The sequence below is a fragment of the Podarcis raffonei genome, chromosome 2 (genome assembly GCF_027172205.1).
Source record: "Podarcis raffonei isolate rPodRaf1 chromosome 2, rPodRaf1.pri, whole genome shotgun sequence".
NCBI lineage: Eukaryota > Metazoa > Chordata > Lepidosauria > Squamata > Lacertidae > Podarcis > Podarcis raffonei.
The window spans coordinates 123,099,672-123,122,150 of record NC_070603.1 but is presented as its reverse complement, the minus strand read 5'-3'; the positions used below and the strand labels follow the sequence as shown (position 1 = coordinate 123,122,150).

General features: G+C 46.0%; 1 protein-coding gene across 1 annotated transcript; it reads right to left on the bottom strand.

Moving 5' to 3' along the window:
• Nucleotides 1–1,520: 1,520 nt before the first annotated feature.
• Nucleotides 1,521–21,730, bottom strand: LOC128409367 (zinc finger protein 883-like). Its single transcript, XM_053379770.1, has 4 exons — nucleotides 21,520–21,730; nucleotides 19,430–19,603; nucleotides 2,960–4,736; nucleotides 1,521–2,929 (listed from the first exon to the last, which is right to left on the bottom strand). Exons 2-3 carry the CDS (start codon nucleotides 19,560–19,562, stop codon nucleotides 3,028–3,030), a joined length of 1,842 nt encoding a protein of 613 aa, XP_053235745.1. The 5' UTR covers nucleotides 19,563–19,603; nucleotides 21,520–21,730; the 3' UTR covers nucleotides 1,521–2,929; nucleotides 2,960–3,027.
• Between the last annotated feature and the right edge of the window lie 749 nt (nucleotides 21,731–22,479).

Sequence of the window (22,479 nt, the reverse complement as noted above, 5' to 3'; positions counted from 1 at the left end):
TGATAGATAATGGATAGTTTCTGCTTAAATAAAACTGCTTTCAGCTGCTAGGATCCTGTCTGGACTTTGTTTTTAAGCACACTGAAGAAAGCACTGGAGTTTGCAGCTTTCTCTGACCGCTGCTCTTTCTCTGCGTGTTGCTCAGAGCTATTGGAATGTGGCCTTTGAAGTCCGGAGGCCTAGCTGATCGCTGCGCAGCCGAAGTGGGCTGGACGCCAAGGCTTATCTGAGCAATAAATATTCTTCAGTATGTATAGAGGAGAGTCCTTAAAGTCATTGCAGGAAGTAATAGAGAATATAGGTAACCAATATTGGTTAAAAATTGGAGGAATATACAACAAAATTTCCAAAGTCCAAGAAACAGGAAATAGGAGGAAATACAAACAAATGGAAAAAACGAAACAAGGAATGATAGGTAAAATCTATAAGAGAATGATTACAAATAATGAACAGACAACCCAACTTATTCAAAAGATGTGGAGTAAGGAGGAACAAGTTAGCGAAGCAATGGTTGAAAGGATAATGAAAGGAACAGATGAGATTTAAGTAAGCAAATTCAGAGAACTGAAATTAAAATTCTTTCTAAAATGGTACAGAACTCCAGCCCAGCTTACTAATATGGTAGCAGGATTGAATTCTAACTGCTGGCACTGTAAACAAGTCAAGGGATGGTTTTCCCATATGTACTGGGAATTCCCAGAGGTAAAGGAATTCTGGGGATAAATCCTAAACGTTATTAATGAAATTTTTAAAATGAAGCTTTCAATAGATTTTGATTTCATGACAATGGGTATACTTGGAAACATGGCAATAGAGAAAGGTGACCAGTTTACCTTCAAAGCTATGATATTAGCGGGAAAGGCAACGATAGCTTTAGGTTGGAAAGAGAGAGGAAAAGACAGTAGAGGCATGGAATACTTATTTGTTTGAACTTATTCAGTCAGACATTGTCACAGTCATGTCACAGGAAACAACGTGGAAGGTCAAGTCCACCACAATAAGGAGCAGATAGAACCCCTATCTTGATTGGATAAAAACTACTGGAAAAAAAGACATTCGGTAGAAACTAAAGACACTATGCCCGTGGCTGAGGATAATTGTTTGAACCCTTCCAATGGGTATTGGGGGGGGGGAGGGAAAGGAAAAAATTGTACAGCAAATTTAAAAATTGTAAGAATATATGTAAAAAATTGAATATTTTTTTTTAAAAAAGAAAGTAATGCAAAACAGATTAATCAATTCCAGACTTTTAAAAACAACTAAAACAGCAATTTAACATGAATTTTACTATCTAAGGAGATCATTGATCCATAAAATGAAAGCAATAATGTACTGGACTATAAAAGAAAGAAGACAGTAGTTTAGATTAAAATTAAAATTATTATTTTTTCTTACCTGCACTGATGATAGACATTGTTTGGATGGGGCTTTTATGCATTGCCGCAGTCACACAATCAATCAAAAACAGAGAACAAGCCACAGTCACAAAAATGAAAAAAGCCAAATAAAAACGCAATTACTTTTAGCAAAAACAAAAGCACCAAATAAAAGCTCCAAATATCACCTCAGAACACTGCAATTGGAAATGGAAGGCTTTGATTACAATGGGGGGATGCAAATTAGCAGCGCAACAGTGAAAAAGGCTCAGGAGCACGTTCGGCTTCCGAAGCAAAGTTCGCAAACTGGAACACTGACTTCCAGGTTTGCAGCATTTGAGTTCAAAGTTGTTCAGGAACTAAGCTGTTTGAAAACCGAGGTACCACTGTATACAGACATGGTTGCCATATATCCAGAATTGTAAGCAGCGTCTGGGCGGAAATTGCTGAAATGTCCGGGAAAATCTGGACATATGACAGCCCATGTTGCAAGCGTAGATTTCGGCAAACGTCACTTGAAATAGATACGCACCCCCCCAGTTCCTTCAAGCCCCCCTCATATGGCTTGGTTTCAGACCCTTGATGATCTTGATTGACTCCTCTGAATCATCTTCATGAAGTTTTCCCTTAGCATGTAGCTAGCTGTAAATCTTAAATTTACTTTCCACAGTTGCTCCCATAAAGCAAAGTCAATGTTTTGTCCTACATCTCTGGCCCAGCTTCTCATTCATGATTTTATCATTTCATTCTTTGTATCCCACTCCAGTAACATTTAGATAATATTTTAACCCTGGAGCCTAATAACTGCCTTTCAAACTGTGAGTTTTGTTCTGCAAATCCGTTTTTAAAAATCTGACTTAAATGTTGCATTCAACTGATGGTAAATTGACCAGTCTCCCTCCCACCTAGAGGAAGAAGTTCCCTTTATAGGGACCCCACATACAATGAAGCAATACCACACGGCCCTAAACCTAACCTCCTAATACATTGACCTCAGCGGGTATTGGTCTGCTGTGTCAAAGTTTTACTGGACGTTTGGACAATATTGGTGAGAGCACCTGTAATCTCAGGGTCACCACTTCCCCTGGAATAAGAATCACTTCCGTCCAAACCAGTAAGTATGTCTGTAATTATGACAATCTGACCAATGCCTAGACGACTTAAGCCCTATATCAGACTCCTCTCCATGGGTTTCCCCCCAAATATAGAGCATGGTCCAATCCCCTGGACATTCTCAGACTTACAGAAGTCCTTCTCAAGGTCATGAAGGAATCTGAAGAGGTGATTCAAGCAACACAAAAGGAGATGTCTCCTAAAGATCAGGAGGAACTTTCTGATAGTAAGAGCCAGCAGTGAAAAGGAACTCCCTCAGAAGGGGGTGGACTCTCCTTCATTGGAGGTCTATAAGAAGAAGTTGGATGGCCATCTGTCATGGATGCTTGAAATGATTTTTTTCTGCGTTGGCAGGTGTTGGACTAGATTCCGAATCTACCATTCTATTATTCACCATGCTGTGAGTTCTTGAATTGACTTTTTTACGAGGGAAATTTTATCTACATTCCATGCGCCGATATGCTTTCAACCCTGTATGAATTATTTGGTGGGCCATGAGAGTGGCACTCTGACTGAAGGCCTTCCCACATTCCAAACACTAAGAAGATTTCTCTCTGGTGTGAATTCTGTGATGCAAAGCGAGACTGCGGCTGTGACTGAAGCTCTTTCCACATTCAAAGCACTGATAGGGTTTCTCCCCTGTATGGATTCTTTGGTGGGAAGCGAGATGGGCGCTCTTACTGAAGCTCTTCCCACATTCCAAGCAGTGATTGGGTTTCTCCCCTGTATGTATTCTTTGATGAAAAGCGAGACTGTCCTTTTGACTGAAGCTCTTTCCACATTCCAAGCACTGATAGGGTTTCTCCCCTGTATGGATTCTTTGATGGGAAGCGAGATGGGTTCTCTGACTGAAGCTCTTTCCACATTCCAAGCACTGATAGGGTTTCTCCCCTGTATGGATTCTGTGATGCAAAGCGAGACTCTTGCTGTGACTGAAGCTCTTTGAACATTCAAAGCAGTGATAGGGTTTCTCCCCTGTATGGATTCTTTGGTGGGAAGCGAGCTGGGTTCTCTGACTGAAGCTCTTTCCACATTCCAAGCACTGATAGGGTTTCTCCCCTGTATGGATTCTTTGATGGCAAATGAGATGTTCTCTGTGACTGAAGCTCTTCCCACATTCCAAGCACTGGTATGGTTTCTCCCCTGTATGGATTCTTTTATGGATTATGAGATGGGAGCTTTGACTGAAACTTTTCCCACATTCAAAGCACTGATAGGGTTTCTCCCCTGTATGGATTCTTTGATGGGAATAGAGACTCTGACTTTGACTGAAGCTCTTTCCACATTCCAAGCACTGATGTGGTTTCTCTCCTGTATGAACTTTTTGATGGGAATAGAGACTCTGTCTGTGACTGAAGCTCTTCCCACATTCCAAGCACTGAAAGGATTTCTCCCCTGAATGAATTCTTTGATGGGAAGTGAGACTGTCCTTTCGACTGAAGCTCTTCACACATTCCAAGCACTGATAGGGTTTCTCCCCTGTATGGATTCTTTGATGGGAAGTGAGACTCTGACTGTGACTGAAACTCTTCCCGCATTCCAAGCACTGATAGGGTTTCTTCCCTGTATGAATTCTTTGATGGGAAGTGAGACTGTGGCTGTGACTGAAGCTTTTTCCACATTCCAAGCACTGATAGGGTTTCTGCCCTGTATGAATTCTTTGATGGGAAGTGAGACTGTGGCTGTGACTGAAGCTTTTTCCACATTCCAGGCACTGAAAAGGTTTCTCCCCTGTATGAATTCTTTGATGCAAAGTGAGACTGCTGCTTGCACTGAAGCTCTTTCCACATTCAAAGCACTGATAGGGTTTCTCCCCTGTATGAATTCTTTGATGGGACGTGAGATGTATGCTTTGATTAAAGCTCTTTCCACATTCTAAGCACTGATAGGGTTTCTCCCCTGTATGAATTCTTTGATGGCAAGTGAGATGTGATCTGTGACTAAAGCTCTTTCCACATTCTAAGCACTGATAGGGTTTCTCCCCCGTATGAATTCTTTGATGGGAAGTGAGACTGTCCTTCCGATTGAAGCTCTTTCCACATTCTCTGCAGTGATACAATTTCTCTCCTCTGTGAATTCTTTCATGTGAAGTGAGGCTATCCCTCCGAATAAAGCTCTTTCGTTGATTGGAGGTGGACTGGGAGCTCTGGCCGATGTTCTCTCCATACTCTGAATATTTATTTGATTTCTCCGATATGTGGATTCTGTTGTGGTCTCCCTTGTTCTTCCCTTCCCATTCATCACCATCTGCAACGAAGAGAGAAGATAATTATTGCCTCAGGAAGAAATGGAGCTCCAGATTATTGAACAAAGTTCCCCGCCCCTCATCTCACCAAGAGACTTGAGAGTGCTCCGTTTCAGCCTCAAGAGGGCAGCCTTGAAGTCTAACTTAATGGCATTGTAGATGTGTGGCATCTTCAACCCCCTAACACTTGAGCACGCCTGAGGGTGCCTGACTCTCTTGAAACCAATGGGCCACACTGCCAGCATACTGCGACCGGGGCGCAGATGACACAGAACCATCAAACCCACCACCTGACCCCTCCCCCAGCAATGCACTGCCATGTTAGGGTAAGTTGTGCTAAGTCTGCATTGCTGCCCCGGACCCCAACTCCACTCAGAGCGAAGGGGACGTGCTTCACATCCATTATTGAACAACGTTAACGAATGCTTGTGATAAAGGAAGGACTGAAGTTAGATGTGAGGCCTTACAATAGTTTTCACTGCCTTTGTTTCCTGGTAATAACTGACATATTGCTTGGCTTTTATCTGGGATAGATTTGATTTGGCTCAATCCTGGAATCCACCCCGTATGCAAGGTCAGTCATCTCTTTGGTCAATCAAATGCAAACAGAAGCCAAAACAACAAACCTGACAGAAGTTACTTCAACTTCCCTAAAAACTCTCAAGCCCACATTTAAGAAGGCCTGGGTGGTTCAGACAAGCCTGGTCATTGTTTCAAAATGCATGACTAGACAAAGAATATTCACAAACAGTTGATATCCCTCCATTCAGGGCTCACGGTGTGGATGTTAGAATCCCAGATGCTGTTGGTCTCCATCCAAATAGTGGTGCTTCATCAAATAGAGCAGGGATGTGCAACAGGTCGATCACGATCTACTGGTTGATCCCTGCGAGGTTTTGGTCAATCGCAGTCAATCGCTGGCCCCCTCCCGGATCCTCCCTCCATTGTTGGAGAATGGAAGACAGAGCTTACAAACTGAGGCTGGAGGCTGTTTTCCCCCCAGCGCTCCTTTGGTGAGTTGCTAATAAAAGCTCAACAACTTTGACCTGAACCCCTACAAAACAGGGGTAGATCACTCCAAGTTTTTAATTCTGCAAGTAGATCGCAGTCTCTTGGAAGTTGGCCACCCCTGAAATAGAGGTATGTATGGAATTTCAAAATTGATGTTATGATCTAACAGGGAATTTTAACGAGAGGGTCCATGATCCCTCAATTCTCCTTCTTGACTTCCTTACAAAAAGCTCTCTTGTCAGGATCCAGCAACGTCCCTGCCTCCTCTGAAACAAGCAGGAACACCTTCACCTGCACACTCCCCATCAGCTGTTGCCTCAATCTAAATTTGGTCTAAATTTAAACCTTTTCCTAAATATCTTTCTTCACTTTGAATCTCCTCTCATTTTCATGAGGAGACCAACTCTGTATAGTTTAATTGGTAACAGAAGATGGAAAATGACTATTACTCACACTTAATCTAAGCACGACAGTCACAAGAGCTTCTGACTAGGAATTCGGCTATGCGATGTTGAATGTTCTCTGTTCTCCGCTGTTTACCCTTTTTTGTTTCAATTTATACCAATTCATGAACCCAGAACTCATACACTGATCACCAACGAGGAACGACATGTTATTCCTGCAAATTTATTTAGTCTACATATTTGTATCATATATTAGCCTTATATGATCCTTGTTTTTAAAAGAAAAGGAAAAGTTATTCCTAAAAGAAAAGAAAAAGGCAAAACACAGAGGCCCCATCGGCAATCAGTCCTGAAATTAGGATCAGGTAATTTAAAGAATCATGGCTTCTAGTGCTGTGCAATGGATCAGTGAGTTCTCTGACATTGGTAGGGCATTCAGAGCACAGTACTGGCACCAATACATCGCGGTGGCCGGGGAGCTGTGACGTATTCCTGGCTCAAATTGCCTGCAGATGTCAAAGGCGCTGGAAGGCAGGTGGAGGAGCCCAAAAAGGTGCCCACCTTCTCAAACTCCATCCGCCTGCCTGCCTCATCCCACCCCCAAAATGAGCAAGCCCCAGTACCTCTCCAGCCCCATCCATCCATGTCCCCATCTCCCCTCCCCTGGGACTCACCAGATATCTCGGAAGACCCTGGGAGGGAACGCTCAGAGGCTGTGAGGAGGGATGCAGGAGACAACCTGACCAGGTCAACTGTCCATCTTCCCCCTTCCATCCTCACTAGGTTTACAGATTCAGACTCTTTCATCCTTCCTGAGGAGTCGAGAAGCCACCACAAGCTGCAGGGTCCTGGGAGAGAGGAAGAAACGAAGGGAGCCTCAGAGGCCCTGCAGGGATTCTCCTGCCCTAGATATCCCCCTGCTCCTGGAGAAGCACAAATGGGGCAGCCCTGTTGGGATACTGCCAGGGAGATAAAGTCCATCTGAGCCCCCAAGCTCCTGCCGGACGATCCATTGATCTCCCGTAGACAGGCAATATCAGCTATCAGCGACACGAAGCCTCAAGAATTTAGATTGCCACATTCTTAGGCTGGTGCACACTCTATCAGCAGAATTCACACAGCAAAAGATGCACAGCAGGAGAGCATATTTACAGTTTATTCAGCGTTGGTCAGAACATAGAAACCATGACCGTCTGCTTCGGTCTGCTCAGGCAACAAGAAGAAACGAAAGCAACGACACAACATAAACATCCTGTGAGACAGGAAACACGCAGGCTGTGACACAAACATCCTGCTCCCTTTTAAGGTGGAACGGAAATATCCTAACATCCTCCCCCTTTCCGTGTAACCTGTAGTACATGTGGTTCAACCCAATTGCAACCTTTGTACGTAAACCTTAAGTTGTTCTCTGTTAACAACCTTAGACAACAGATCAGCAGGAATTTCATTTCCTGGCATGTAGGACACCTGAATGAGTCCTTTCTGAATACACTCTCTTGCATGATGTAGCTTAATCTGCAAGTACTTGGTTCTTTGCTTGTAACTCTCCGAGTTCAGCAAAGCCAAACAAGATCTATTGTCTTGATACACTTGTATAGGACATTTCACAGAAACCCCGATGTCCTTAAACAGTTGCATCAACCATTCACAATCCATGAGTGAAAATGACAGAGCATTGAGTTCTGCTTCACAGGAACTTAGGCTAACTGTCATCTGCTTTTTGCACAACCAGTCAAACAGGCAGTGGTTGTACATGTAGCATACTCCAGAAGTGCTTGTACCATCCGTGGTGTCACTTCCAAAACTCGCATCTGCAAAGATGTCGGATTCTCAGCCAGCAGAGCCAGCGTAGCTCTGAGGAATTTGGCCACCCTCCAGGTGCCCGGCTTGAATCCTTGACCTCCTGTGCCAGCGACTCCCGGCAAGATCAAGGGAGGTCTCCAATCGGTGATTCTTCCCAACGTGAAAGAAGAACACACCATTCCTCCCCCTCCCATAACCAGGGGGGGGAATGAGACAGACAGAAATATATCTACATGCTTTATTCCTGTCTTTCCAGCAGTACAGAGAAAACACGTCTGTACCCTCTGATTCACAACGGCAGAGAGAGAATAACTCCACCCATGTACTTCCAGTACAGGGTCATGTGCCACTCTGAGCTAACATCCGGCGCTCAGAGCACTGCACAGACTGTCCCTGGTTCCCACGGTACAATCCAATAACATCAGTTTCCTGTTTACCATTCCAGCCACCCGGAGCTCGCTTCTGCATTGCTCCTTTTTCGTAACATCCTCCCCCAAAAGAATCAATGCGTGTTGCAGCAAGCAAAGCGTGATCCAGAGAAGAGAACAAACAGTTGTTATACACATAACACTCCCCTGTTGTTTCAGTTCCACCCTTGGAACTCCCCGCCACTGGTTTCCCCAGTGTACCTCTCTGGTTGTCTGGTTTCCAAGGAATGAGTGCATCTGCACTACCTTGGCTAGCAACTCTCTGTTGTGTCTTTGTCTCTGACTTAGACACAGCTCCAACCTGTCCTCGGTTGTTTACAACAGCAACACATGCAACAGCTAAGTTAGCAAACTCTTTTGAGTACCTCTTGGGTGGTTGACCCTTTGTAACTCTCTCAGACCTACGTATGAGGTGCTGATCCTCTCTGCTCACTGGTCCAGTCTCAGGACTCTTTGGAGAACCAGTTCCAATGGTAAACAGTGGTTCATCCTTCAGTTGTGAAGGCCTATCCATTGTGTGAGACTTCCTCTCAATGACTGTGACAACTGAGCTCTCCGAGCTATCAGTGTCATCACTCTCAGTACCACTGTAATCAGTAAAATCACCATCATCATCTGAATCGTCCTCAGTGGGAAATGTGTGTACTATCACTCTCTCCTGTTCAGGAGCACTCTCTAGAAATTTTGTGAGAATCACCTGACCAGATTCAGACAAAATTACTCTGTAGAGACCCTTTTCATACCCCACAAAAATGCCTCTGGCATTCTTTATTCCACCTGGAGCTTCTGTTCTCACATGAGACCCAAACACCTTGAAATGGGCAACAGAAGGTTTTCTATGGAACAGTTTCTCAAAAGGAGAACTTCCCAACTCTTTTGAAACCTTTCTCATCTTCGTATAACAGAACGACATTAGAGACTCGGCCCAGTACTCATGTGGCAGATGTGAACTAAGCAATTGCGCTTCCATCCCCTTTCGCAATTCTCTGTTCACCCGTACACAGACACCCCTGTTCCACGCTTCCGCTGAAACAGCAATCTTGTGTCTTATTCCCTTCTCCTGCAGGAACCTCTGGAAATCCTGTAAAAGAAAAATCTGCTTCTTGTCTGTGAATAGACAATCAATGTTAGCATCATGCATACTCTTAACCTTGTCACAAAACTCCTGAAACCTCTCCAAGGCTTCCTGTGGCTTTCTCAACACATAAACCCAGACATAGTTAGAGAAATGATCCACACACACAAGATAAAATCTTGCATTGCCTCTAGATGGTTCTAGAGGACCAATCACATCAGCATACACCCGCTGAAATGCTCTGTTGACCCCGGTCTTCTTCTTGCTCACACCTGCAAGAGAAACTAGGTTAGACACAGATGAATTACTTTCCATGTAATCACTTTGTGCAAAAGTCAACAAATATAGTCCATCTTTCTCTCTGGCCGAAAGAAATAACTCTTCATCTTTGTAGATCTTGCAGCTCTCAGCATCATAGGACAATCTCAGTCCTTTCTTTGCAATCTGCGAAACACTCAGCAGATTGAACTTCAATTCAGGAACCAAGTAAACATTGTTTATTGTCAAGTTCAGACTCTTAAGATAGACAGTCCCTACGCCGGTCGCTTCCAGCTCCTGACCGTTGGCCTGTTTCACAGTGAAGCTTTGCTTCTTAAACGTTGAAAAGAGCCCTCTGTGTGGGGACATATGAAAAGTACATCCAGTGTCAATTACAAACGCGTTCCCAACATCTGGCGTGGTTCCTTTCGCCATCAAAGCCTTTGCAGGTTCCACCATAGGCTTGGTATGACCTTCGCCTGACGCCTCAGGCTTTGCTGAGCGGCCCTTAGCTCCTTTTGGCTGACGTGGCTTCTTACAGTTCCGCTGAAGATGCCCAGCCTGTCCACAATTGTAACATTGGACAGCGTGCAAAGCTAGAGCTTTCTCTCCAGTAGCTTCATCGGTGGGGGAATTAGAACTCCGTTCCTCCCTCCCCCTGTCCTTTTCTTCCAGTGCAGCATGCCGGCTGTGTTCATCTAGAACCACAGCACTCAGGGGAGGTGGACAAGGTAACGCTCCCCCCTTCCTGGCATCCATGCTGAATCCAAGGGTCAGCTTTACACTCAATCTCAAGCCAGCTTTCACTTTCAAGCCAGTAAAATCCAAAAGTTCTCTTCTGGGCTGTTTACTGCTTTTTACAGGCAGGCAAACTCCTGGGCTGTATTTCTGCTTTAAAGGTAGTCAAAACATTCTTTGACGTCTTACGCTCTTTCTGAGCCAATCCCATTTGTCAGTAACTTTCTAAGCCCTGACGGTCGTTGCCTAGCAACCTGCTCAAGACGGGAATTCTTATCTAACCACAAGAATCCCTGGTATGCAAGCCTTTCTTTCAGAGCTGTTTTTTTTCTCAAACGCAGCTCTCTCGTGAACAGAGAATCAAACCTTTCTGTTCACTCTCAATAGCCCGAAATGCAGCATACCTTTGAGTATACACTCCTCTCGGTGTCCAGCTGTCTGTTCTGTTCAGCTTCTGGCTGCAGGCAGACGCTTTCTTTATCTCCTTAGGTGCAGAGGATGGCAACGATTCATCGACCTCTCACCTCTCATGCAGATTCTCATAGATCTTTAGCCATCGGCCATGCTACCAGATGTCGGATTTCAAGCCAGCAGAGCCAGTCCCAGCTCTGAGGAATTTGGCCACCCTCCAGGTGCCCGGCTTGAATCCTTGTTGACCTCCTGTGCCAGCGACTCCCGGCAAGATCAAGGGAGGTCTCCAATCGGCGATTCTTCCCAACGTGAAAGAAGAACACACCATTCCTCCCCCTCCCATAACCGGGGGGGGAATGAGACAGACAGAAATATATCTACATGCTTTATTCCTGTCTTTCCAGCAGTACAGAGAAAACACGTCTGTACCCTCTGATTCACAACGGCAGAGAGAGAATAACTCCACCCATGTACTTCCAGTACAGGGTCATGTGCCACTCTGAGCTAACATCCGGCGCTCAGAGCACTGCACAGACTGTCCCTGGTTCCCACGGTACAATCCAATAACATCAGTTTCCTGTTTACCATTCCAGCCACCCGGAGCTTGCTTCTGCATTGCTCCTTTTTCGTAACAAATTTCAAGACCTCCAGTCTTCTGACTGGTGAACCTCAGCCTGTAGTGCAAAGTCCCTTTCAAATAGCGGGCTATGCGCTTCAGAGCTTTCCTATCCTGAACAGTAGGATTGTTAGCAAGTCTGCTAAGCAGGTTAGTGCTTACAGCAATGTCAGGTCTTGAACATCTAGCAATAAAATTCAACTTGCCTAGAATGCATCTGTACAGCGTTGTGTCAGAAAACGCTTCAGCAGTACTATCTACCTGGTAACCTGTCACCATCGGTGTGTCTGCTGGGTTTGCATCAACCAAATTCAACCTGGTTAATACATCAGCAATTTTCTGTGTTTGGTGTACCAGAAAATTACCAGCTTGGTCCCTCTCCACCTGCAGAGAAAGATAGTTGGATACCTCACCAAGATCCTTCATGTCAAAGTGCTCCTTCAGTTGAGCTAGGGTGCTTTGGTAAAAAGCCTGATTCTTCCAAAACATCAGAAGATCATCAACAAAACATAAACAATACAGTTTGTTTTGCCCCTCCTCCTTGACAAACACACACGGATCAGCTTTGCCCTGGTGAAAACCTAGAGAAAGCAACGTCTCAGTGAGTTTTGTGTTCCAACACCTGGCACTCTGCTTGAGACCATACAAGGATTTCCGCAGTTTACAGACCATTCCCTTCTGTATCTGCATCCCGTCAGGCGGAAGCATGTACAGCTCCTCCCCCAAAATCTCGTACAAAAAAGCTGTATTAATGTCATGATGGGAAACATGCAGATTCTCCTCTGCAGCGATCTTGAGCATTAGCCGAATGCTCTCATATTTGACCGTGGGCAAGTAGGTCTCGTGGTAATCCTGTCCTGGTACCTGTGAAAAACCTCTGGCAACCAATCTGGCTTTGTGTCTGACAACCTTGCCATTCTGGTCTGTCTTGGCCTTGAAGACCCATTTGCTGCCAACCAGTCTCATTCCTGGGACTACCGGTACCAGTTCCCAAGTTTGGTTCCTGTTCAAGGAATCAACTTCAGCCTTCATGGCATTTAGCCAAGGCTCAGCATCTTTAGAGGTTAAGTCCTGAACCTCTTTGAAGTTTGAAGGTTCCCACACCTTCTCTGAGCTACTAAGAACAGCAGTTGCTGTCTTAGCAAACTCATCAGCAAATCTCTTCGGAGGTTTGCCTTTGGTCGCCCTTTCAGACCTGCGAACCAGACGCAAGTCTTCTGGACTCATCTCCTCCTTCTTAGGAGAAAAGTGACCAATGGTGAACAGTGGTTCTTCCAGTTCATTGTCAGACGCATCAGATGGTCTGAATGAGGCCTTTGTGCTCTTGTAGTCTGCTGTGTCATCACTGTCACTGACACCAGCAGCAGCGCCGCCCACTGAACTGGAATCCGAACTCTGATCATCATCATCATCCTCAGCTTCCTCAGCATGATCTGCTTTTTTCACATCACCTACATCCTCCTCTGGGTAACTCTGGAAAATTCCCACATTTCCCCCCCACTTAGGATTGTACTCAACACTCCTTGTGAACTTTATGGATTTAGAGTTAGTCATCCATACCCTGTATGCACCTTTTTCGTACCCCATGAACAAACCATGTGCCCCACGCTTCCCAAGCTTGTTGCTCTGTGGGGTGTGTACCCACATGTCAGAACCAAAGATTCTCATGTGCTTGACATTAGGTTTCTTACCAAACATCTTCTCATAGGGAGTGCAACCAATAGGTGATGACAGTCTCCTGTTAAAACAATAAACAAAATTCGAGAGAGCCTCCCCCCAAAACTTCTCAGGGAGGTTGGCATCATGCAACAATGTCTTTAGTCCTTGCAGCAACGTTTGATTTGCTCGCTCCGCAAGTCCATTCATCCATGGCGATCTAGGCGTTGACAAGTCATGCTGGATTCCCTTCTCAGTCAGGAAAGCTTCAAACTGCTGAGAAGTGAACTCCCCGCCTCGATCAGTAAACAGACAGCCGATACGTTTACCGTGAGCATTCTCCAACCAAGCACAGAATGCCTTGAACCTAGGAAACGCTTGCGATTTCTGCTCGAGCATAAACACATGAATGTACCTGGAAAAAGAATAAATTAGAACCATGAAGTACCTTGCTCCTCCCAAAGAGGGCGCAAGAGGACCAACCAGGTCTGCGTGCACTAGCTGGTAGGGTTTGGAAGCCTGCCTGCTAGACTCCTTGCCTTTTGGAGCAACCTTCACCTTGTTCTCTGCACAAGATACACATTTCATGTGAAACTTACAGGGTTTGATGTTCAAACCTTCAACCAACCCAGGCATTTTTGCCAGCGCTTGCCAAGACATGTGACAAAATCTTCGATGTGCATCGTGAATACATCCTGCATGAAGAACCTTGTTAGTTTGTGCAACACAACAAGAATCAACATCAGATATAACAGCATTGTCATCAAAAGTTATACAGAATAAGCCATCCATAAACGTTGCATGCAAAATGTCCTCTTTGCATTTTCTGATGACACAGACGGTCCTCTTGAAGGAAACCTCAAAACCACGCCCAGTAAGCTGTGGGACACTAAGCAAATTGTCCGCAGCTCCTGGAACAAAAAGTACATCTCTGATGGTAGTATGCAGACTTGCAAGTTTCACAGTCCCAACTCCTGCAGCTTGCAAAGTCCTTCCATCAGCCAGGTGGATCTCACCATCTTGAGGTGTGAAGGAGATAAACAGATGGCGGTCCTTCGCAAGATGGCGGGTGCAACCTGAATCCACAACAAACCTGGCCTTTGGAGCAGGTTTTCCAGCAAGCAAAACCTTGTTTCCCACCGGCGTGGGCTTTTGCAGCTTGCCTTTAGCCTTTGGTGAAGCTGTGCCAGCAAACAAAACCTTGTTTTCCACTGGCGTGGGCTTTCCACCCCCCTGCTCCTGGCCATCAGACGTGCCTTTAGCCTTTGGTGAAGCTGTGCCAGCAAACAAAGCCTTGTTTTCCACTGGCGTGGGCTCTTCACCCTCCCTCTGACTCTGGCCATCTGCAAGCATCTTGCTCTGTTTACATCTGGCCTTCCGGCCTCTGCAAAGGCTTTGACCTTGGTTCTCACGAGAAACAGAGCTCTCAGCTGCCGACTCCTTGGCTCCCCCTGGAGGCTGGAATGCTGCCTGGGATGACGTGACAGTCTGCTCCCCCTGCAGCTTGCAACCGGTGCCCTCAGCATCCCTACATTCACTCACATTCTGGGAAAAAGCCAGGACCTCCGATGCATTCAAACTCTGGGCTGGGATGACTGGCAGATGGGCAGCTTTCAAAGCATTCCACATGTCACGTGCAGTCGTATTTCGAGCTAGCATCTTTAATTCCTCGAGACGGACAAGACTATTACGTCTATGGCCCTTGAATTCTGGGCCTCCCATTTCTCTGTCAGAGAATCTGGAGCAGCTTGAGACACAGTGTGCCAGACTCCAAACTGACGCAGCAAACTCTCACACTATTCTGCCCAGGTCTGATAATTGTGCCGATTTAACTTTGGGCACTCAGTGGCCTCAGAAGTTTGGAAAAACTCCATTCCAGGTTTTTACATGAGCCTTTATGCCTTCAAAGACGTCTTATCTCGGCAGCCCATTAATCACGATGCCTCTGGCTCGGCTCCCAGGCCAATTAGACCAGCAGGACATCAAAGACTTTTGCCGCGGCATTCAGAAAAGCCTCTGCTTTCGCTTTTCCAACACATACCTTTCAGCAGTCTGTCGCAGTCTTACTCTCCTGTAAGTGCCGTGAATCTGGGCCCATAACCTGTTGTTGGGATACTGCCAGGGACATAAAGTCCATCTGAGCCCCCAAGCTCCTGCCAGACGATCCATCGATCTCCCATAGGCAATATCAGCTATCAGCGACACGAAGCCTCAAGACTTTAGATTGCCACATTCTTAGGCTGGTGCACACTCTATCAGCAGAATTCACACAGCAAAAGATGCACAGCAGGAGAGCATATTTACAGTTTATTCAGCGTTGGTCAGAACAAAGAAACCATGACCGTCTGCTTCGGTCTGCTCAGGCAACAAGAAGAAACGAAAGCAACGACACAACATAAACATCCTGTGAGACAGGAAACACGCAGGCTGTGACACAAACATCCTGCTCCCTTTTAAGGTGGAACGGAAATATCCTAACAAGCCCCTTCCCAACGGAAAACCCATTTGAAAAATCTCCGGTGGTTCCAACTTAATCTGTTTGCACCTCACCCCACTTCGTAAGGCTGGCATGGTCTGCACACTAGTGACCTGAGAGTAGACCCCATTGAACTCAGTGGGGTTTATGGATAGAACTTGGTGCAAAAACCAGGTACCGTCCTGTCCCCAAGCCTGAAAACTGCAACCCCAGAGCATGGGCAGAATACAGCCGAATAGCTATTACATGTAGGTGCCCCCACGTCTCAATGCAAGAGATGCCTTAGCAGTTGAGCTGGCTGGGACCCAAACCTCTTTCTGCTCATCATTAGAGCTGCTGAGAGACCCTAGAAGGTTGGGAATAGGATCTGGCTCCTGCTGTTTCTTAGCCACCTCCTCATTTTCCTTATTCACGCAAAATGGAGTGATTTTTGGTTGTGCTTTCTTTAGAGAAGCTCTCTTTGGAGCAGGGCCCGTGGCACTCGGGGAGAGACCAGAAATTTTCTAACCACTCCAGGTCAACACCACCATTTCCCTTAATTCCTTTTTTTTAAAAAAATACATGTTTTTATTAGGAATTCCAACATAACAATTTTAACAAAAATACATCATCCACATTATTCCCCCCCCCCATTTCCCACTAAAAAAGGGGGGAAATCCCTCCCCACCCCCAAGACTTCCCCCAGCTCCTCTCTCTGGTTTCGCAACACATAATTTTATCTGCATGTTATAAAATTGTAAAAATCCTCAATTTATCTCTATATATTACCAATAAAGAGTTTGTAATGAAGTTGGGAAATCGAAGAAGAAGAAGAGGAGGAGGAGTTTGGATTTGATATCCCGCTTTATTACTACCCGAAGGAGTCTCAAAGCGGCTAACATTCTCCTTTCCCTTCCTCCCCGACAACAAACACTCTGTGAGGTGAGTGGGGCTGAGAGACTTCAGAGAAGTGTGACTGGCCCAAGGTCGCCCAGCAGCTGCATGTGGAGGAGCGGAGACGCGAACCCGGTTCACCAGATTAGGTGAATACCACTCTTAACCAGAACACCACACTGGCTCTTAGCAAGTTAAAACTTTGGCTCATGCTAAAGAAGAGCATTATGGGAGAGCCAAACGCTGTAGAATTCTTGGAATGTGGGACTTCCGGGTTAGCGCCATTGTGATAAAAATGAATGTATTGCCAAGAATGTTGTTTTTGTTTCAAACACTGCAAATTTTGGACAAAATGGACTGTTTCAAGAAGTGGCAGAGAGATATTTCGAGATTTGTCTGGCAGGGCAAGAAGCCCAGAATAAAATTTAAAATACTAACTGATGCAAAAGAAAGAGGTGGATTTGCCCTGCCAGACCTTAAACTTTACTATGAATCAGCTGCATTTTGTTAGCTGAAAGAATGGCTGCTTCTTGAGAACACAGACATTTTGGATTTAGAAGGTTTCAATAATGTATTTGGGTGGCATGCATATTTGTGGTATGATAAGGTCAAAGCACATAAAGTGTTTAAAAACCATATTGTTAGGAAAGCACTGTTTAATGTCTGGATAAGATATAAAGATTTACTTGAAAATAAAACCCCAAGGTGGTTGTCACCAATGGAAGCGAAGGCTCAGAAAAAGCTCAATATGGAGGCCAAATGGCCGAAATATTGGGAGATTTTGGAACAAGAAGGAGATAAATTGAAATTGCAGAGCTTTGAGAAACTAAAAGATAAAGTGCGAGATTGGCTTCATTATTATCAAATTATGGAGGCATACAATTTGGATAAGAAAAATGGCTTCCAGGTGGGAAAATCAAAATTAGAAACAGAACTGTTAGACCCCAAAACTAAGATTTTATCAAGAATGTATAACTGTTGAAATGGAACACTCAGGATGAAACGGTGAAATCAGCTATGATTAAATGGGCACAAGATGTTGGACATAACATTATGTTGGCTGACTGGGAACAGTTATGGACCACAGGTATGAAATTTACGGCATGTAATGCCTTAAGAGAGAATATTATGAAAATGATATACAGGTGGTACATGACACCAGTCAAGCTTGCAAAAATATATCATTTGCCCGATAATAAATGCTGGAAATGTAAAGAAAATGAAGGTACATTCTTTCACCTTTGGTGGACGTGCCGAAGGATTAAGTCTTTCTCAGAGATGATCTAAAATGAAATGAAAAAGGTATTTAAATATACCTTCCTGAGGAAACCAGAGGCCTTTCTCCTGGGCATGGTCGGCCAATTGGTGTTAAAGAAGGATAGAACTTTCTTTATGTATGCCACAACAGCAGTAAGAATACTTATCACAAAGTATTGGAAGACACAAGATCTACCCACCCGGGAAGAATGGCAGATGAAGGTGATGGAGTACATGGAACTGGCGGACATGACCGGCATAATCCGAGACCAGGGAGAAGAGTCGGTAGAAGAAGATTGGAAGAAATTTAAAGACTATCTACAGAAACACTGTAAAATTAAGGAATGTTAGAAGGATGCTGGAATGAAATTATGTGGTTTTAGCAGTAATGTTACAAAGGGGTATGTAAAAATGGATTGTTAACAGGTGAGAATGTAAAGTTACAATATATTAAGATAAATTATTAAGATAAAAGCAAAAATGGAAAGGATTTGCTGAAACAACTAATTGAACTAGAATACAAAAAAGGGAGGTGTGAGGAGGTCAGGGAAACAAGTAAACGAAAGACAAGACATGGAAAGAGAGATTTGTTTTTAATTGTTTTTATTTTTCTGTATTTTGTATTTTTTCTTTCTTTTTTCTTTTTTCACTTTTGTAACTTTTTTGAAACTTTAATAAATATTATTTTTTTAAAAAAATAGAATTCTTGGAATGTGTATCTGCTTCATTAATTGCAGACTTTCTGTCTCAAAGAGTGTGAATAAGTTATCTTCTCCATCTGCAGGAAGGAGGTTCCTAGCTGATTTGTAGTCTTGACACCTGGCTATCTTAGATGCCCTGTCTGTGTGAAAAAGGTTATGAAGCTTAATTTACAACTCAAAGAATCTGGTCTGGCTCTGGGAATGCTTTTCTTCTTCAAGGCCTTTTGATAAACAGGATTCGGCTGTCGAGGCTCCTAAGAAGCCTGAGTTATTGTTCTAACCATTGGCGAGTTCCTAATTAATCTAAAGAACTGATTGGCTTTTGAGTTTTGAATCCACGTGGGTTCAAAGGGGATAAAACCTAAGGAAGCCAACTTGCAATTCCCTAACATACCTTGCCATGTGAGACCATTGTCTTGCAAAGAGGACTTGCCCTGATGCCAGGGATGCGGAGAACAGTTCTGTTTCACACTTTCATTCTCGTTGTATGTTCTGTAGTTAGTGATATTGAAAAATGTTTTTATTTTCTGTTTGGGATTTGTAAGAGGTGTGCCAACTTTTATCTTTGAATAATATTGGTTTTTAAAAAATTCTGGAAAAAGGACTTTCCCCTGTTTCTGTCTTTTATGCCTTTCTGCCGGGGAAGCCAAACCAGTACCTGACCGCTTAGTCGCCTACCAGAGCCTGGTGGATTTCTGTCTGTGACACAGAAAAGTGACACAGTGTGGGGCAGTCTGGAAAAACTGAAGAATAATCTCCTTCCTTAGGTTACTTTTCAGGGCTGTTCTAAGATAAGGAAGTGGTAGCAGCAAACTACTGTTTTTGTTTCTTTATGTTCTGAAAAAGTTTCGGCGCACCCCAGCCGGGTCTTGATGGAGTTGGAAGGCAGGCTGGAGAGGTGGGAGAGTGTGCACGAATGATACACAAGCCCCGATACCTCTCCAGCCCCATCCATCCATGTCCCCATCTCCCCTCCCCTGGGACTCACCAGATCTCTCGGAGGTCCCTGGGAGGGAACGCTCAGAGGCTGTGAGGAGGGATGCAGGAGACAACCTGACCAGGTCAACTGTCCATCTTCCCCCTTCCATCCTCGCTAGGTTTACAGATTCAGTCTCTTTCATCCTTCCTGAGGAGTCAAGGAGCCACCACAAGCTGCAGGGTCCTGGGAGAGAGAAAGAAACAAAGGGAGGCTCAGAGGCCCTGCAGGGATTCTCCTGCCCTAGATATTCCCCTGCTCCTGGAGAAGCACAAATGGGGCAGCCCCTTCCCAACAGAAACCCCATTTGAAACATTTCCAGTGATTCCAACTTAAACTGTTTGCACCTCACCCCACTTCGTAAGGCTGGCATGGTCTGCACACTAATGACCTGAGAGTGGACCCCATTGAACTCGGTGAGGCTTACGGATAGAACTAGGTGCAAAAACCAGGCACCATCCTGTCCCCAAGCCTGAAAACTGCAACCCCAGAGCATGGGCAGAAAATAGCCGAGTATCTATTACAAGAGATGCCTTAGCAGTTGAGCTGGCTGGGCCCCAAACCTCTTTCTGCTCATCATTAGAGCTGCTGAGAGACCCTAGAAGGTTGGGAATAGGATCTGGCTCCTGCTGTTTCGTAGCCACCTCCTCATTTTCCTTATTCACGCAAAATGGAGTGATTTTTGGTTGTGCTTTCTTTAGAGAAGCTCTCTTTGGAGCAGGGCCCGTGGCACTCGGGGAGAGACCAGAAATTTTCTAACCACTCCAGGTCAACACCATCTTTTCCCTTAATTCCTTATCATGTTTCCTTATACCATTTGTAGCAATTAAAGCTTTTCTAACTTTAGTCTGCAGCAACCTCTGTGTGATTCACTTAGTGTTCTGCAGAATGCGGAGGCTAGACTGGTGACTGGGAGTGGCTGCTGGAACCATGTAAGACCGCTCCTAAAGGATCTACTTTCAAAGTGTTGGTGCGTTAAAACCCTCAACGGCCTTGGTCCAGGATACCCGAAGGAGCATCTCCACCCCCATCATTCAGCCTGGACACTGAGGTCCAGCACCAAGTGCCTTCTGGCGGTTCCCTCAGTGCAAGAAGAGAAGTTACGGGGAAGCAGGCTGAGGGCCTTCTTGGTAGTGGCCCCCTCCCTGTGGAACACGCTCCCATTAGATGTCAAGGAGATGAGTAACTATGTAACCTTTAGAAGACACCTGAAGGCAGCCCTGTATATTATATGTGCTGGAAGCCGCCCAGAGTGTCTGGGAAAACCCAGTCAACTGGGTAGCAGGTAAATACTATTGTTATTATTATTATTCGCACAGGATGTTGATGGCAGTGGCAGCTTCACCCCAGTGCCTTGCCAGGGCAGGAGGGGCATGGTCTTCCTAAAAATATTGAGCTGAGCAAGGCTGGATGCAGCTCCTGCTCCCAAGAGTGGCACGTGCCAGTCTGTGCACTGGCTCAGCTGGGAGGGGGCAGATGTTTAGCTCCTGATCCATCACAAGGTTGGAAACCAGATCTCACCCGCCCTAGGGACTCCTCCCAAGAATCCTGGGAGCCAGAATTGGTTCAGGACCCTGAGAGGTGCAAGGAGACAGCTTCAGCCCTGCTGCCCAAAGACTGCAATTCCCAGAGTGGTCACCAATCCCCCCTTCTTGCCAGGGAACTCTGGGAATTGTATTTGGGTAGATCGTGGGAGAGGGTCTCCCCTCCAGTCTCCACACTTGGGGGCGGGGGCTGTATCTCCCCACTCCACAGGGCTTCTCCTTCCTCGGATTCCTCGGATGCTTCTCTGAGTTATGAAATGCGACTTTCCCCTCAATCTGAAGGGGGCTTATTTGCATGCCCTTTTTGTTGCCCCAAAGACTCCTCCCCCAAAGGGAAGGCAGCATCTTGATCCAAAGGAAGAACAGAGTTGCAGACCTGCTGGACACTCAGCCCCTCCCTGGCACGGCAGAGAGGAACTGGGGGCAGGACCCTCTGCTCCCTGACTTGGGGGTCTCCCCCCCATGCATGAGCTGAACGGGGGGGTTGCCTCCTCCCTTGCAGCCCTGGGACCCCCTTCTCCCCGCTGCACCCCAAGGGGGAAGAGAGAAGAGACTCACCAGATTCCAGGAGGGGCACCGAGGAAGTTTTTGCAAAGCAGAGAGAACAAAGCAGCCTCCTCGTTGCTCGCAGGAAGGGACTGGGCAGGGAGGGGCTTCTGCTGGGGAGGACCTTGCCCTCCCCCGCCCTCCCCTTCCTGTCCTCTCTAGGAATCCCGCTCTGCTCCTTTTAACCCTTGGCAAGCCGAGGGCACCCAGACCGCCCCTCCCTCCCTCCCTCCCTCTCCCTGCCTGCTTCTGCGCTCTAGGGGCTGCCCTCCCTCCTCCATCTGGGCCAAGGACTCTGCATCAAGGCCCCCCCCCCATCTTATGCAGAGTGACGACAAGGGAGGTGGGGGTTCCCCGTTACCATTCTGCCGTGTGCATCTGGATCCCTACTTTGAAATGACTAAAAACCTGAATGTTAAAGCGCCTTTCCTGGAAGCGCCTTCCCTGGGACCCACCGGCAGGGTTCATCCTGGAAGTCTCTCCCCCTCTCCCCCCCCCCACGTTTCTCTTTTCCTGGGGGGCCAAGAGATGCTCCCCTGCCCTGCACCCCCCGGGGCCCCTTTGCGGAAACTGAAGTGCGATGCCCACCAAAGGGAAGGCGAAGGTGAAGGACCCCTGGACCTTTGTCCGCAGACAGCGCCCCCCCTTTCTTCCCCCTTTCCCCCACACCAAACATAACCACAGTTTTGAGTATCCTCCATACTCTGGGCATGTGCAGATTTCGCAGCTTTCTGTAAACCAGAGGCAGGGAAGAAGTGGCCAAAGAACCACCTTGCAGAAAAGGGGCCTTGTGGGCTGAGGTGCAGGATCCCTGAGGATCCAGTACAGGAAGAACTGCCCCCCCATCATAGAGGGGGTGGCACCCCCGCCTGACTCGCAGGAGATTACCCTCCCCCCACGCACAATAACACTGGGATATTCAAAAGATAAAGGACCCCTGGACGATTACATCCAGTCAAAGGCGACTGTGGG

Bases quoted from the DNA above. Each gene is read 5' to 3' on its own strand.
- LOC128409367 (XM_053379770.1), bottom strand. From the start codon at position 19,562: ATGAAAGAGACTGAATCTGTAAACCTAGCGAGGATGGAAGGGGGAAGA. The intron at 4,737-19,429 runs GTGAGTCCCAGG...TCTTCGTTGCAG, and splicing joins AGGGACCTCCGAGAGATCTG to ATGGTGATGAATGGGAAGGG.